The 17221-nt window shown below is 48.2% G+C and overlaps 1 protein-coding gene across 12 annotated transcripts in view; it reads right to left on the reverse strand.

Annotated features, from left to right (window-relative positions):
* Positions 1 to 17221, reverse strand: part of INPP4A (inositol polyphosphate-4-phosphatase type I A) — a 143866-nt gene that overhangs the window by 19136 nt on the left and 107509 nt on the right. For 3 of the 12 annotated variants that reach the window (XM_058667546.1, XM_058667543.1, XM_058667556.1), the window contains 7 exons: positions 16279 to 16383; positions 15685 to 15793; positions 12837 to 12854; positions 8777 to 8960; positions 7416 to 7634; positions 6206 to 6458; positions 1809 to 1841 (listed from right to left, as the gene is read on the reverse strand). In XM_058667546.1, the coding sequence (XP_058523529.1) occupies positions 1809 to 1841; positions 6206 to 6458; positions 7416 to 7634; positions 8777 to 8960; positions 12837 to 12854; positions 15685 to 15793; positions 16279 to 16383 (921 nt within the window). The remainder of the gene's footprint in view (positions 1 to 1808; positions 1842 to 6205; positions 6459 to 7415; positions 7635 to 8776; positions 8961 to 12836; positions 12855 to 15684; positions 15794 to 16278; positions 16384 to 17221) is intronic. The other 9 variants (XM_058667552.1, XM_058667549.1, XM_058667548.1 and 6 more) reach the window with 6 other exon arrangements.

The following is a 17221-nucleotide window of genomic DNA, read 5'->3' on the forward strand; positions in this document are numbered from 1 at the left end:
GGGACTCCTCAGCTCCCAGCTAACCTGTGACACTTGCTGACTGCTAGCTAGTCCATGGGCCATGTCTACTTATTTTGCCACCCTCCCCCCCATGAGTAGAGAAGGGTGAAAGAGACAGTGTGTTTATATGTGTATGTGTTTTAACACAAAGAAAACACAGCTCTACAGGCAAAGCCAAAAGAACCTCTGGGAGGGGACCATTTTAGTCCATTTAACAACAACTATGGAAAAGCCACCAGCACTTCTGGAAATGATGCAGCTGGCAAAAACAAAGTTTCGCTGATCAGCATTGTCTGTGTGCTGCCTGGGATGATACTTCCTGTTAGTTCTACAGACTCCAATCGCTTCTCGGCCTTTTGGCTAAGATCAAGTGTAGTTCTACAGACTCCAGGATTCCCCAGTCCTCAGGGGGTTGGGGGGCTCATCAATCAACCTCCCTTCTCCTGGTGCTCACTGGTGGGCATGAGCCCACACTTCACCACCGAGTCTTGGGAGACAGCTCAGCTTCAAGACACTGGCCCACGCATAGGTGAGCTGAGGAGGCAAGATGCCCAGCAACAGAAACCACAGAGGAAGGAAAGACATGGATCCAAGGCAGGTAACAGGGAAGAAGAGACCAAGGATAAACTGCTATGTACCTACAGAGGCCCCAGTGACCTAGAGGGTTGAAGGGATCAGGGTTTAAGACACCCCCTCAGGCCGACGGTGATTTTTTTAGAAAAGATTGGTAGAAGTGAATAGAAATAAGGATATGCTTAATCAGATTGGTGGTGAGGTGGGGCTGCCACCAGTGCCACCATCGTGTGCTGATCCACTGTGCTGTGAGAGAAAACAGGGGCAGTAACAAGTGACAGAATGGATCAGGACATCTTCCCCCATCCTCGGTCAGCTGCGCTTTAGACCAAGATAGAATACCTCGCCATGGCATCTACATCCAGCCAGAAATGAGCAATTTTTGAGTTGATCGTGTCCATGATTTTGCAGTTTAACAAAGCAACAGGCCAACCATATTACTGGGGGTTGGGGAGTGCTCATGCTCACTCTGGGAAAACACAGCCATCTCCAGAAGCTCCACGTGAACTAGATCAGGGGTCGGCATACTTTTTCTGTAAAGGCCTAGACAGTAAATACTTTAGGCAACTGTTAACAAATCTGATGCTGCCACACAAAAGTATCCAGAAACAACGCAGGAATGGGTGGGCATAGCTGGTTTCCAAACAAACATTATTTATAAGCGCAGACCATGGGAGAGTTAGCCCTGAGCTTTACTTTGCCAACCCCTGAACTAGAAACGTAAATACCCGCCTCTATGTAAATATCGGCTTCTACATGCAAATGCTGTAAAAAGATTCTGGCACTAATTCTAACTGAGGCCCATGTCAATGTCTGGGAAGAATTCAAAAGCTGCACTCAGACTCAGAAGAGAGGATGCTTGGTGATGACAAAGGTCACATTTGGGTGGCTTTCCCAGCGACTATGTTCTCAGAGTACCACTCCCAAGTGCAGGTGGTCGCACAGGGAGCATCATAACAAACATTTGAAGGCATCTCTAGGACAGGTCACCTACTTCAGGAAGCCTAGCACAACTCACGAATATTTATTACACACCTACAAGGTTTGCATGTGGTAGCTCCAGGCTACAATTCCCTCAGTTCACCTGGCCTCTCACCAAACCGGAGTCTGATAGACTACACAACAGAAAATCCTTTTGCAACTCTAGCAGCATAAGACATCTTTTGGTAATTGAGCTACACACGCTACCTGAATATTAAAGACATCGGCGGGAGCCTTGAACGGAAACCACGTACCTGGGCTGGACTCTTCAGGAGGGGGACTGCAATCTGCACAGAAACGGAGGGTAACACGGATGATTAAGGAGCAGCACGCAGTTCCAACACAAGCAACTCTATGTCAGGGTAGCTGCTTCTGCAGCCAACCTGCAGCGACGTGGACTGGGGAGGCAAGGCCTCTTCCCCTAGAAGTCTCTGGAAGGCAGTCAGGCTGCTCCAAGGCAATCGAGACTTCCTAGGGTGGGCAATGCAGGACTCACCAGCCTCAACATTCATGTTGCTCATACTTCGACATCAAATGTTCTTTGGACGAGTGAACTAATGTGTTACTATGTGATTTATATATAACACATTAGTCACATTGCAGTGGCACAGTCCATGTGGACACCCAACATCTGGAAACAAACTTGTGATGAGAGAGACTGACCAGTACATTGAGTACGGCCACTTCCCACAGAACCCACCATCCTGATTCACTGGGGAAATCTAGGCTCAACATCAACTGCTAAGATCTAAAATGTTAAGATCCACCAATGAAATAAATACACCAAAAAACCTCTATGCTAACCTTGAAGATTTAAACCAAATGTGAAAGTTTTGTGACCTGTGAAGTCTCCAAATTAGGTCTCTTCGAGTCCTCAAAGAGTACTGATTCATCTACACTGAGTCACTGGGGAAATATTCATTTCAGTTTCACATTTCCCTTCAAAACTCTAAAATTCCTGGTCAGCTTGGTGTGCCATCTTACAGAAAACAAGTTTGAGGGACCAGTGCTGTGGCACAGTGGATTAAGCCACTGCCTGTGCTGCTAAGCATCCCATAGGAGTACTGGTTGAACTGCTAGTTGCTCTACTTCCTATTCAGCTCCCTGCTAACGCACCTGGGAAAGCGGTGGGAGATGTTCCAAGCACCTGGACCTCTGGACCCTGTGGGAGACCCGGAAGAACTTCCTAGCTCCTGGCTTTGGCCTTGCCCAGCCCTTGCTGTTGCAGTCATTTAGGGAGTAAACCAGGGAATGGAAGATGTTCTCTCTCCTTCTAACTCTGCCTTTCAAATAAATATATAAATAAATCTTAACAAAAGAAAAGAAAACAATTTTGAAAGGAGCACAGGAGCAAAAGTTTATTTTCCATTGTGCCTGGACATTCTAAGAATGTTTTCAGGATATCGAAACAAAGTAGTTTCAAGGATCCCAAGAACAGGCAGAAGTAGTTACGACTCTTCTAAACTGGAAAAAGAAAGAAAGAAAGAATTTATTTTTCATTTTGAAGAGGAACAGAAAAAGATCTTTTCATCTGCTGGTTTACTCCCCAGATCTCTGCAACTGCCAGGGCTGAGCCAGGCTGTGACCAGGAGCCAGCGACTCTCCAGGAGTCTTACATGGGTGGCAGATTTCCTAGTACTTAAACCATCATCTGCTGCCTCTCTGGGTGTGCATTAGCAGGAAGCTGAATCGGAAGTAAAGTAACCCGGACTCAAACCAGACACTCCAATGTGGAATGCAAGTGTTTCAAACAGGCTGCCTTTCAACCAAGCAGCAAGCTGCCAAGTTGACAAGTCCAACCCCTGGTATAACCCAACATCCTGAGATCACCTATATCATACAGAGAAAGCCTTGGCGGTGGGGAGTGATGCTGAGCAGTGGCTATTAAACATGTCTGGCCATTGAGAACTGCCCCAGGCCTTGGAAGAAAGAACAATACAAATTCTTCCTTCCCCGCCAAACTCCTGCTCCAGGACTCCAGGTTCTTGAATCAGTAGGCAGGCCTAGGATCCTGTTTAGGAGGTTCTGTGGTGATCCCAAATGGCTGGTTGGAACCATTTTTGGGAATGCATCAGGAATTAAGCCCAGTTTATCTTTTAACTGGGGGAGGTGTGGGGAAGTGGTCATCCTCTAGGACTCCTGACAATGACCTTAAGTCATTGAGTCCCTTCAGATTCAATGACCTTTAAATTTAATGTGGACTTTTCACATACTTCACATACTTCCAAATTTCAGCACACTCAAGGATGCTCTATTGTGGAGTACATTTGGCGTAAGAAAAACTGGTTTGAAATCCAAGTGACTCACAGAACACACAGGGAAGACAATGGAAGCCGCCCCAAACTGATGGGACAAAAGGGAGTGTTCCTGAGCAGGCTGCAGGCGTGGAAGGAATCTGGAACACTTGTGAGGTTCCAGTCAGCAGGGACTTGTTAGTGGGTGTTCCTCCAGCCTTCCCCTGGCCTTGGCTGTCAGGGTTATGATGTTTTGCAGAAAGGTGAGCTAATAGCACAGTTCCCTGGTGAAAGAAAAACCAAGGGCCCCAAATGGGTACAGAACTGGAATGAAAACACTGGACACCTTTTAAAGGGGCACAGAATTGTTCTCGTATAATACATATAGGGCAGGAAATGAAACCTGCACATTTAGCCAAAACCACTGCCCATACAGCTTGGAGTATTGTAGAAGTGAGGTCTGGCGCTGCAGACAAGCTAGTCACCAAAACACTGGATTCTTCAAAAAGTTCATGGAAAATTAAAGTAATAGATAAGTTTATCTTTGTGCCCCCCATCTTGAAATCCATGCATAGTTTTTTTCATTAATATGAATGTTTATGTAAATTTTTGAAGATCAGCATATGTATGAATGAATTTCAAAGATTTTCAAAATAAACTTATCTTTTAGTTCTGCTTCCCACTAAATTTTTGAAGTATCCCTGTGAAGTAAGATCTGGCATCTTCAAAAAGTTTGTGGAAATGCACATATCTCTTACTTAAATTTTTTTCATGAACTTTTGGAAGCCCCCTCCTAAGAAGTTCACCGTCTGGTCTTAGCCCCCTGCTGACACTATGGTCTGAGCAGCTCACCCACTCTACCAAAATTATGTCAAGTAAGGGTATAACCGTCATTAAGTGAATGGCATTTGGTTTCATTGGTTCCTTTGACTACTGATCAGCTGAGTTAGGCTCTCTCAAATGTATGCTTCATTTCCCATCAATACAACAGAGCTGATCTGTATGGCACACAATCACAAGTCAAACCCTGAGTAACACAAACAAATGTCCATTTAAATAACTTTAAAACTGTATTTCCTTATATTTAAGCCATGTACCTGAAGGGTGGGGAATAATTTAAGTTATGAAAGAATTAACATCTCTGATTAAACAATTAGCTCCTGCATTTTTTTTAAAAGTCCATATCATCTGCAGAAAAAATAAATTACAAAAAAGATAATAACAAGAGAAATAAGTAATGAAGTTTCAGAAATTTAAAAAAGTAACAGTTTACATTAAGGAAAAACAAAAGAACACAGTAAAGACAGACAAAATAGCTCCATGAAATCATGGAGGATAAACCACAGTCCCCCACAGATGGAAAAGTGGATGATGTGAATACTGTTGAAACAGAGGCTCAAATGAGACAACACCCAGGAAACAGACTGCAGGCAGACTAAAGCGGAAAAGGGCATCTTACAAAGGAAAGAAAGTTCATCAACAGGCTCTGACAAAGGAGCACGGTTCTGCTCTGAGTGGAAGTTTCCCAACAAGGATTTTAAATGTTCCCATTTCTAAGATGCCCAATCCTTGGCATACCTGGGTCTTACTTGCCATGACTTGAAACCCCACAGGAGAGCAAAGAGGAGGCAGAAGATGACTGCAGCCAGCTGACCTGCCCATAACCCTCTCCCATGCTTAGGGAAAAGGCAGGAGGCACTGACAGCAGCAACCAAGGATCTGCCTGTTTGAAGACACATGCCCCCTGATTTAAAGTTGTCCATCCCAGGCCTCTGCAGACAGAAGAAGATGGTGCCTGAAACAGTTTGTTTCTTGTCATGGCACTACCATCTACTGAGGATTTCCTAAAAGATGGTGCAGAACAGGTGAACTTAATCGCCCTCAGAGGCCAGCAGAGAGGTTGCACTAACTTGTGAGCTACCAAGTGCCCTGGTATACGCCTCTGCTAGACAAAAGCATACCCAGCCATGACAATCAGTCTTCAGGCAGGTCCACAGGCCTACTAATGTCCGTCCAGCGACGACCTTGCACAACTCACCTTTTCCTTCATTCTACTACTTCTAATGCAATGCACAACCTCATCAAAAGGTAGCCTGCCTCCAGGCTTCCTTCAGGTTCACAAGGTGGCTTAAGAACCTGGAAGACCCAGGAGCCCAGCATTACTTCCAGCATAGTGTGACCTAAGCAGGGCCCTAAGTTTCTGCCTTGGCAGAGACACAGATTCACACACAGGAGTCTCTGCCCTCACTGCCTTGCTGCTGCATACACTGGGATTCCCCTGCTCCACCTGGAAACCCTGCAGTCTGCGTGCGGGAGGAAGGCAGGAAGGCAGGAAGACACAGACCAACAGAAGCCACGCAGCACAAGGTCGAGGTGGAGGTGGGGGTGGTGCGTGGGAAGCATGGATGCATACGCACGTGTGGCTGAGTGAGGATGGCATGCAGCAGGCATGGAGGAGGGGCATGACGATGAGGGGACATCGCAGAAGGGGTCCTCCGGTCTGATCCAGTAGGCATGGCCGTCCCGGTTACCTTTCTTGCTGGTGGAGCTGCCTGTGCAGGGCAAGACATCCTCACAGCCCTCGCCGTGCAGGCGTTCCTTCTGCAGCAGCTTGTCCACTCGCTGGATGATGCACTCCAGGCTCTTGTCCACATTCAGCCATACTTTCTCCTTCCAAACCAAAAAGGCCCATTTGGGTCAGCTCTCCAGTGAGATGAACAACACAGACCAGCAACCCTCCGCTGGTCCCCACCCTGGACCACCAGGCTCTTTAAAGGACCCAAAGACAGAAGTACCAATTAGGAGATTCCTAATCTCTTATTTAAGTTGGTGAGTCAATGGCCTATGGTCATTGTTTAGAAAGTTCAGGAACTGTTAGTAACACTCAAAGAGGAGAAACAGCCTACTAGTACTGGCAGAAGAGGCCCAGGGCCTGTTGACCTGGTCCCTTCCCCTCCTCTCTCGTGCGCAGACTTCTTATAACCACTGAACACAGGGAACTGGAGGAAATGGAAACAGGATCAGGAGGGAAGAGGAGGTGAGAGAGACAGCGTGATCCTTAGAAATCCTGATTAGGAGAACAGAGCTATAGAATCACTCTGTAACTCAGGAATGTCACAAAAGACAAGTCGTGCCAGGTTCCTCCCTCAAGAGATACACATTGCACTTTCAAGGCAAGCCCCATGGAGCAATGTTAGAGCAGTGGCCCCCAAATCCTCACCTTAGCTCCCACATCTCCAGAAATGAGAGGCCCCACAGCAGGGCCGCTGCTGAGCAGAGCAGACAGGAAGCAAGAGAGGCTCAGATGGGCTGCAGCACCAGCCACACAGAGGACAGAGGCAGCCACAAGGGAGGAAAGGCCCCATCGGGGCAAGGACTCCTTGCCAAACAGGGGTGAGGCAGCTCAGCCCCCAGCACAGCCTTGCTCTCCGTATGGACACAAAGGTTTGCAAAGCCTCTCTCCCACACTGGGTGTTCCAAAAGCCATCAGAGAAGGAAACCTGGATCTGTTCATAGAGGAGCCAACCCATTTAGCCCCTCAGAGGCAGGGCGACTGGCAAGGCACTTCACAGTTTTCAACCCAAGCTCAGTGGCATGCCTGATGATGGGCCCGGGCAGTACACTCACCCACTCCTCCTCGTGCCAGTCCACCTGAAGGGAAGAGCGGCTGTTTCTCCCCGCCCACTTGGCCATAAGGGTGTCCTGGTCATTCCTAAGCATCACCTGCTCCTCCTCAGTCGAGGTCGGGGAGGCCTTGGAGGCAATGTAGTCAGGCCGTGCTGCATTCAGCCCATGGATGGAGTTGGCCAGCAGCTTGCAGTCGCAGACTGTAACCAATTGTCGGGTCTGTAGGTACACAGAAACCAGGGTCTGGGTGAGCGCCAGGAAGGCCTGCCTTTTCTCAGAGGGGTGAACAAGTGGAGGCCCGGCCGTCCTCCCATCCACCCTGCCGCATTCCTCAGGAGGGCAAGTGTCCCAACCCGGGCTGACTTCCTGGGTTCTATTCCAACTTCATTTCTTTGAGTCAGTGACCAATGCCTTGTTTTATCACATCTCAGCATCAAATCTCCAAAGTCCTAGGCTATGGACAACTGGACACCCAGTACAGGGACTCTGTGGTTCACAATTGTACTGTTGACAATTAAATCTTTATTTCCCAGTGGGAGTGTTTCCCAGCTCTCCATCTTCTCCTATGTGAATACATGTTCTGATGAGGAACAGCCGCTCACTCCAGAAGAGTGAGTGTGGGTGGGAAGATGTCATCAGAATCTGTGTGTATGAGTATAGTAGTGTGTATTGACGGACTTGGAGAAATACAGAAAAAAAAAATCATCCATTATAAACATCTGATGTACCCATTCCCTCAGCATGGAAGGCACTTCAACAATTTTCTGGAAAATCAAATTTAAAAGTTTATTTTGGTGCCCCCCAAAATTGAAATCGATGCATAGTTTCTGCATTATAAGCATTTACTATGCAATTTTCAAAGACTCCAAACATTCATGTATTTTCGAAACAGGATCAACATATAGTTCTCATTAAAAATCCATTTACCGACTATATATACGCTGATAAGACACTGCTTTTACCTGATGTCAATATATTTTCTCAAAATCAAGTAAAATAAAAATCTGGCAAAAATGAAGTGCTGATTAAGCCATGGCTAAGAGTGCTGTAGAACTGCACCAGCACTAATTAGCCGGAACTTGATGGAAGACTACATATGTAAGCATGAAACAGCACTTGAGTCATGAGCTCTGGGCTCTGGCTCTGGCCAATCTAGTTCTGCGATTTAAAAAAAAAAAAAATCGTCAAACCTTCTTGGGTCTGTGTGAGAAATGGACCTAAAGATAGTCCCTCAAGGTGCCCCTCAAGGCCTTCCAACTCTGGATAGCTCTAGTCTTGCCGGGCCCCTGTAGGTTACCCAATGGCTTTTAAACACCCCAGGGAACCCCTAGGCCCACATGCAGCAAGTCAGCTCCTCCTACCTTGTCTGCCAAGATGGCAAGTGTCCTCTCAAGGCCAGTGGCAGACCTGTCCTTGGCTGCCCTTGAGAGCCGTTCTGCGTAATAACTAACTTGAGTTTTCAGCGTGTTGATCTGGGCGATGATCTCCTTGGCTCTGACAATGTCCTGTGGTATGTAGATTATGGACTGACAGCCAGACGATGTGCTAAAAAGGACAACAACTGATTCTTACGGGGATCTCTTCAGTCAGTGTGAATGGCAGCAGCATCCCAGCAACTAACAACTAACCCTAAAATAAGCCATTCTGCTATTCTGCAAAGTTTTTCTCAGCTAGTCTAGTTGCTTTTGGGCAAAAAGACAGCCTTGGCCCAAAGCTTTGAGACTCTGCATCCATGTGGCAGACCTGGAAGAAGCTCCCAATTCCTGGCTTCAGATCTGCTCAGCTCTGGCCATTGTGGCCATCTGGGGAGATCTTTTTCTCTGTCTCTCCTCCTCTCCATAAATCTGATCTGCCTTTTCAATAAAAATAAATAAATCTTTAAAAGAGAGACTATCTTATTGAGTATATGGTAGAAGCCTGAGCTACAACAACATGCCTAAGTCTTTTATCCGTATGTGTACATAATCTGTACATTTCATGCCATGTATATGTAGGTAGGTACTTAACAATCAGACCCAGTGTACTCCCAATCCTGACCTAAGAACCCCTGTCTCTTAACTTACACGTACTACTTTTGTGGAGACATGGGGTCTGCTTACACCAGAAAGAGTCAGGTTTTCACAGTGAAGGCAGAGCCGGCACATATGTTGGACTTGGGCAAAAACAACAACACAAAACCACTACCTCAAAATATTCACTCATTTGGCTACTTGGCACTTTCTGAGAATAGTCCCACAGTTCTCCCTCATGTGCCTGATACCAGAAAATCTCCAGAAACTTTGGCTTACTGCCCTCCCTCCTGTTCCAGAACCTCCCTGCTTTGAAAAACTCTTGTCCGACAGCTGAAGAGGAAGTAAACAATGTGCCAAGCCAAGGTGAGCCCCTGACACCTCAGTGGCTTGATGTCCTGGCTCTTCTTTCTTCCCACCTCCTCACCACCCAACAGCAAGTGAATGGAGGGATCTGATGTGGAAGGTACAGCCCAGCCACTGCCAGGCACAAGCCAAAAACCTTTGGAGACTTCATGTTCCCTGGCAGCACGGGTACAGCTGGCACGTGTGGTCCCACTAGACAGCAATAATAAACTGCTTGTTTCTCAGCTCAGATCACAATCCAATCCAACAGGTCTTTTTCCAGATCACTCAAAGAAGCTGAGGAAAGCAGCAAGGAGGACTACAAGCTGCTAATGTGGAGGCCTCTTAATGGAAGGTGTGAGTCCTGGGTGCCTTTTCTCTCCCAGGATGAAGGAACACACATAGTCCCTCAAAGAGCTGCCCTTGGAGTTCTGGGAGGAGGAGGAAAGTTGAGAACATGACGCCTCTCTCTACAGTGTCCACTGCTCCCCTGGAGATGTGGTCTCCCTGCTCAGGCCTGAGACCCTTCTGCACTGGGCCCCTTCCAGGGACACTTGAAAAGGGCTCACCAAGACACTGCTGCTGCCCCTGTCCTTAGCAGACTACAGGGCAAACATGCAAGCACCAAAGCCAAAGCACCCCACAGAGGAACGCCACCACTTTTGCCCCCACAGCATGAGAACAAACAATGGATGTGCCAGTAGCCATGCAGCAGACTACAACTGAGGCCACGTGGTGCGACGAGTCATTCCACAGAGTGCCTTAGGCACACGGCTGCTTTCCAGGCTGCAATTGCTCTTCCAAATGAATAGCTGCCACTTCAGACAGTTGCGTTTTAAAAATACAGTTTGAAAATGGAATTTGAAAATCTGCTCTTCTCAGTTCCCCAATATTTGCGTTACACATGCAGAACTACTTCTGTGTCTGTGGGTGATTGTGTGCCCTTCAACAGATACATAACCTCCCGCCAAGCTGAGGAAGACATCACTCTGTGCTCACCCTGGCTTGCATAAGCCATGTTCTAACAGAAGCACCTGGGCTTCATGCATAGGACATGAATGGGGGGTTGAGAAGGCGCAAACTTCAGAAAGCTGCTGCTGTACACTACGAGCACACGTCCTTCAGAACAGGGAGGCCGGGGAGGGCGGGACACATGTGCTCTCCGGGCATCTTAAGCCAGGCAAAGAGACGTGGGCTCCCTTTGACTACCAGTGTTCCCAGTGCTCCTGCTGCGTAGCCCCAGGAGGCAGTACGCTAGGTGTGGTCCTGGAATCCCATATTAGTTCCCCACTCCAGACCCACAGACTTCAGCCTACATGGTGTCTCATGGGCTAAACTGAAGAGGTACATGTTTTTTAGAGTGGAGTCTTGGGGCCAGTACCATGGCATAAAGGGCTAAGTTGCTGCCTGTGGTGTTGGCATCCCACATGGGTGCTGGTTTGTGTCCCTCTTGCTCTACTTTTGTTCCAGTCCCTGTTTATGGCACATGGAAACAGCAGAACTCAAGTGCTTAGGCCCCTGCACTCACATGGGAGACCCAGAAGAAGTTCCTGGCTCCTGGCTTCAGATCAGCTCAGCTCTGGCCTTTGTGCTATTTGGGGAGTGAACCAGTGGGTTGTAGATTTCAGTCCCTCTACCTCTCTTTCTCTTTCTGTAACTATGCATTTCCAATAAAAATAAATAAACCTTAAAAGATTTTTAAAAACATGGGGAATAACAGCCATTTAAAAAAATAAAAGTCTTTTGGTACTGGCTTGGAATGGTGGTGGCTGATGAGTAACAGCAAGCACAGAGCTCCCCTCGTAGAGTATGAACCTCTATGGAGCCAGTTCCCAGAAGGTGGAGGACCAGCAGAATGGAGAGTCTAAGTGGGACTTAGTGCCTCTGTGTACCACCTTCCCTTGCCTCATCCCCTACCTGTCTCAGGGAAGTCCTGGAGAAGAGGTGATGCAGGCCTGAGGGGAACCAGACTCAGTGGGGCCAGGGAAAGTCTACTATCAGTTAAGAGGCAGCTGAAGCAGGTTAGTTCCCTAGGAGCTTCCAGATAAGGTTTCACCAAAGACACTTGGGTTAGGAGCTGACAAGGGGCAAGCTTGTTTGGCAGCAAGCCTTCAGCTCCTCTTGTCCCAAGGTCTATACTCTCACCCCCAGACCTAACATTAGGTGCTTAGCTGACTTTCTATGGGGAAAGGGTGACCTTTGTTGAGGCCCCAGAATAAAAAGGTAGGGAGAGAGTCCAAAGGCCATTTCTGCAGAAGCTGTGAGATTTCCCTTTCCCTGTGGCCCTCCTCTGCCCCTTATACCTATGGTTCCCCTTGGGGAACAGACCTGTAGAGGAAAGCTGAAGAGGCCTCAGCCTGGGTGTGTGTGGGGAGAGAGGTGCCCCAGGACTTCCTGCTGTCAGATTCACCCTTATAGCTAAGACACCCCAGAAGGGCCCAGTCACAGGGCCAGAGCCTCATGGATCCCTGGCTCCAGCCCTGTGCCCAGGATGAAAGAGCCTGAGAAGGGTGGGATTCTTCACAGACTCTCTTCAGGACCTGGATCAGCGCTACAGGCTCCCAGGCACACAAGGCTCTGACTGTCATCTGGTTCTCTGATGGAGAAAGTCACTCAGTTACTATTCGTCCCTGGGCTCCTCCCTGGGGATAAAATTCCCCCAGAGCTACATTATTTTAAAAATCTGCATGAGATCATGAAAATGCACGCTGGCTTCCTCCTTACAAGAGGTTGAGGGTGACATGAAAACTGAAAAGGCTCAAGATTCTTAGGCAAGACAATAGGAATGGATCTCACACTGTGCTGAGATTTTGGCTCTCCGAGGACAGGATGGTCTGGGGCCTTCCTCATCCTAGGAGAACGGGGCTGTCCTCGGAGTGCCAGGACTGCAAGGTGTCATGGTGGGCTGCAGAAGGGCTATTCATTACCAAAGAGCATTGCAGCTGGAATAGAGAGCCCGTGACAACACCACGGGTGAAGCACCACACGGGGTACGGGCGACAGCACAAGCTTTCTCTGCACGAAGGCAAGACCGAACAGACACTCTCTCCACAGACAGAAAACTCACCAACACTCCTCAAAACTGCTAAAGAAAAGAACCAAAATGCAATATTAACAGTTTGTTAGCAAATATCAAAAGCAGAACAAACAAACAAAACACTAAAAAGCCACATCAATTCTTGAGGAAAAATGGTCAAAAGTACCTGTGGAGGTCTCAAGTACAAGAAGAACCAAACCCACAAGCCCAGAGTGTTTACCCATCAGAGTGACTTCACTGCCTTCCGGCCTGAGGCAGGCAGCCTATTGGGGTGCAAGCGACACCTATGTTCAGAGCAAAGTTCCCACAGTGGAAAACCACTTCTGCTGGTGGTTCTATGACATTAAGGAGAGCAGACAAAACTTTAAGCTATATTACTGAAAAAAACGCAGAGGCCTTTGGGGGAATAAAGAATACTGAAGTTAACGTGCAGAGCAATGCAGTAACCAGACTCACCAGCCTTGCTGGGCCAGGAGCAGTCAGGCGGCCCTCTCCTGACGGGTCACACTAAATTACGGAGCTTTCTTGGGAGCCCCACGCCACCTCCAATCGCACAGTCACATCGTCCACATGGCAACATGCAATGGAGCGACAGACACACTTTTCTGGCTGGCTGTGCAGAGCTGCGGTGGGCACGGGAAGCTTTGTCGTCTTTCGAATTCCCTAAGGAATGCTGGAGTCCATGAATCCCAAGGCAGATCTGTTAATCAGACGTTTGTACAGCAAAGTGCCCTTGGTGGGAATGAATCAAGGTCAAGCATACTGCCTGGGAGGGCGTCCTAGGAAATGTCAAAATCCACTCCAGGGCCCGGTGGAGTGGCCTAGTGGCTAAAGTCCTCACCTCGAACACCGGGATCCCATAAGGGCGCCGGTTCTAATCCCGGCATCCCTGCTTCCCATCCAGCTCCCTGCCTGTGGCCTGGGAAAGCAGTCGAGGACGGCCCAAAGCCTTGGGACCCTGCACCCATGTGGGAGACCTGGAAGAGGTTCCTGGTTCCTGGTTCCTGGTTCCTGGTTCCTGGCTACTGGCTGCAGATCAGCACAGCACCGGTCATTGCGCTCACTTGGGGAGTGAATCTCATCAGACGGAAGATCTTCCTCTCTGACTCTCCTTCATTCTGTATATCTGACTTTGTAATAAAAATAAATAAGTCTTTAAAAAAAATGCACTCCAATCCTTGTTTCTGCTTCTATTTCCAGACTTGTTGGACTCCCGCTGGCTTAAGGTAGTTTGTGAACACATCTGAGGGGTGTCATGTAAAAGTGCAAGCTTTTGGGCCTGGCGCAATAGCCTAGTGGCTAAATCCTCGCCTTGCATCCGCCGGGATCCCATATGGGCACCGGTTCAGGTCCCAACTGCACCACTTCCCATCCAGTTCCCTGTGTGTGGTCTGGAAAAGAAATAAAGGATGGCCCAAGACCTTGGGACCCTGCACCAATGTGGGAGACCTGGAAGAAGCTCCTGGCTCCTGACTTTGGATCCGCTCGGCTCCAGCCATTGCAGCCACTAGGGGAGTAAACCAGCAGACATAAGCTCTTTCTCTCTATCTCACCTTCTCTCTGTAAATCTGACTTTCCAATAAAAATAAAATAAAATCTTAAAAAAAAAAAGTGCACGCTCTTCTGCTCCCTGCTGGGCCATCCAGCCCTGGGCACGGTCAGTCATGCTCCAGATGTCCTCCAAACCCCCTCAGTGATTGACCTGGTGTCAAAGGCCTTCCCTGATCCCAGTTCAAGGTCAAACTTCTCAAGTCCTGGATATCACCACAGTCACGGAGTGGTTCACTGGCTCCATCACGGGCCTGAAGCTCTACCTGACCATTTGTGCAAGTCTCCAGATACTCCTGGAACTTTGCTTCGCCTTCAAATATTCCCTTCTTAATTGGGAAGCCTGACCTTTCAACCGCACGTTCTGCAGAAGCAGTTCCAGCAACACCCCAGCCCCTTCCATCCATCCTCGAAACTCTCTGCCAACCCACCCCCTCTGTCCTTCCAGGACAAACTGCCTGGTGCCTGTCTCTAACTTCACCAGAACCCTGCCTGACCAGGGCACTTTTCTATCTTGCTTCATTCACTTTCTTATTCATATCAGCCTCAACATAACACCCAAGTCATAATCACCCTCCACTATCGGAACTCTCGAGGCCTCTTCCTCTATTTCGTAGTCTGTCCAGGGGCCTTTCAACACCCATACTCTGACTCATTTAAATTTGGATGGGTGACATTCCAGAAGAAGCCATGCCTCCCAGGTATCCAGGCAAACAGCTCTGCTTTATAGCCCCTTGACCCCGAGCTGTGCTGATGATCACTCCGTGCTCCGCAGCATCCGCCCTCTGTGGTGCTGCCTCCTCAGACGGTGCCTGCTGACCCATATGCTCCAGGGCAAAGCCCTCAGCACCCAAGGGTTGGGTCTATACCTGCCATCCCTGCATCTCTAGCCCAAGAGCACAGTCCAGTTCCCTACTTAGGTTGGTAGCTTTGTACAGGGAATGTGTATTGCTGCTTTCCTTTAGGAAAGGAAACATGTTTCGGACTTCATGCTTGTGGGGCTCGACAGGTTAGCCAGGGACTCCACAGGACACCAAGCCAGCAAAGTCCATACAGGGAGGCTGCCTGTTGCACTGCTTCCAAGGTGGATCATAATTTGCTGCTCCTTTTGAAGGTGCCCTCCTCACCCACCCAGCTCAGTCACACACACACACACACACACACACACACACACACACACACCAACACAGGGTTCATACAGCAGCTCCTCCTGCCACACAAAAGCGCACTGGACAGCCGGATGTTTTTGCAGATGTACTTTGATTTCTTTTTGAACTGAGAAGCATCACACAGCCACATAAGGCCCATAGACCCCCTGTGGTTAACTTACTGTTTCTTTGTCTCTTCAAATTTGTGCAGCTTTTTGCGGAGACCTCCTGACTTAAAACCTTGGCAGTGTGCTGCTGGTGCTCCGATGGTGACGATGTCATAGTTCTGATCTGAATGACAGAAAGCTCTCCTCCGTTACGCTGGGCTCAGGCCTACAGACAAGCCAGCTACAGGGATATGCATATCTGATGGAGATCCTGTCCCTCAGGTCTGTTTCCAAGCAGCCTTGCCTCACTTGCCCCATTGCCGAGGCTCTCTGAAGGCAGGCTGGAGTTCAGCACAACCACCTCAGCAAAGCGCGGTTCTATCTGATGAGGGTGGGACCACATGAGGCTGCAGGAGGCCACTCAGAAACACCTGCTTGCGCCCCTCCCTGCCATGGAGACCCACTGGGAAGCCTAAAGCAACAGACAGGAGGCAGGGGTCTGGGATGCTTAACTGAGACCTATCAGAGTTCCTTCAAAGGTGTTTCTTCCCCAAAAGTGCCCATCAGGCTGAGTATATAGGGAAACTAGGAAGATGAAGATTAATTTGTGACCAAGCACCCAGGGGAAGAAGAAACGTGATTTAATAAGAAAGGCAGAGAAAAAGATACCTGATCCTCCATCATCTTGAACTCTCATCCTTTGTATGTGTAAGTTTGTGGGAACAAATTCCAACTTTTTATCAGCTTTCAAACTGCTTGCTTTAAAGGAAGGACCTAAGAAATGGAATAAGAGAAAACAAGGATCATCAACTCACATTATGCATCCATAAGCTGCCAAGCAGAAAAACAAGATTTGGAGGATGTTATTGCATGTAAGTGGGCGCATGCCAGCAATGGCCTGGAAAATTTCGAGTTGCCCCTTAGCACATTTCAATTCTAAATGGTGAGTGGCAAAACACTGAAGAGAGGGCATCTTGCTGGTCAAAAGATGGGTTCTGGATCCTGGAGTGGTAAACATAGCTTCTGAAGGCTATTGTACTGATGCCAGCCCTTCCACAACTCAGCTCAAATGTGTCGTTTGGTACAGCACGATGTTAGTACCATAGCAGAAGGCAAACAGACCCAGGCCAGATAGCATCTGTCCTGACTATACAAATCGCTGCTATCCACGATGTAAGAAACCAACTCCCGAGAACACATCTAGGTGATGGGAAACAAATGGAAAGGCTGCTCAGTACCCTGCACCTATCAAGATGAACATAACAATGACCCCAGCCCACTGGAACACAAACTTCCAACAAGTTCCCCGGCTTACGCTGCTTAAAGAGACTGGGAAAATGTTTATTTACAAAGATCTGTTTCTATAACCCAAATCTATAACCATGTACCTATGAGGAGCTACACAATAAACTGACAATCAGAAGCACAGAAGAAATAAACAACTTGTCTAGAAAATCAAAATCAACTTACATTGCCAGTATACAACTGGCAGGCCCCAAGCTGTATGTGGTTGCATTTTCACACAGATTGTTCTCTGACCCTGAGACAGCATGAGCCACAGAGCAGCCGCACGGGTGCCCCGTGAGCCTGTGAAGAATGCTGAGTTCTACAC

This window comes from Ochotona princeps, chromosome 8, assembly GCF_030435755.1.
Source record: "Ochotona princeps isolate mOchPri1 chromosome 8, mOchPri1.hap1, whole genome shotgun sequence".
In the NCBI taxonomy this organism is placed as follows: domain Eukaryota; kingdom Metazoa; phylum Chordata; class Mammalia; order Lagomorpha; family Ochotonidae; genus Ochotona; species Ochotona princeps.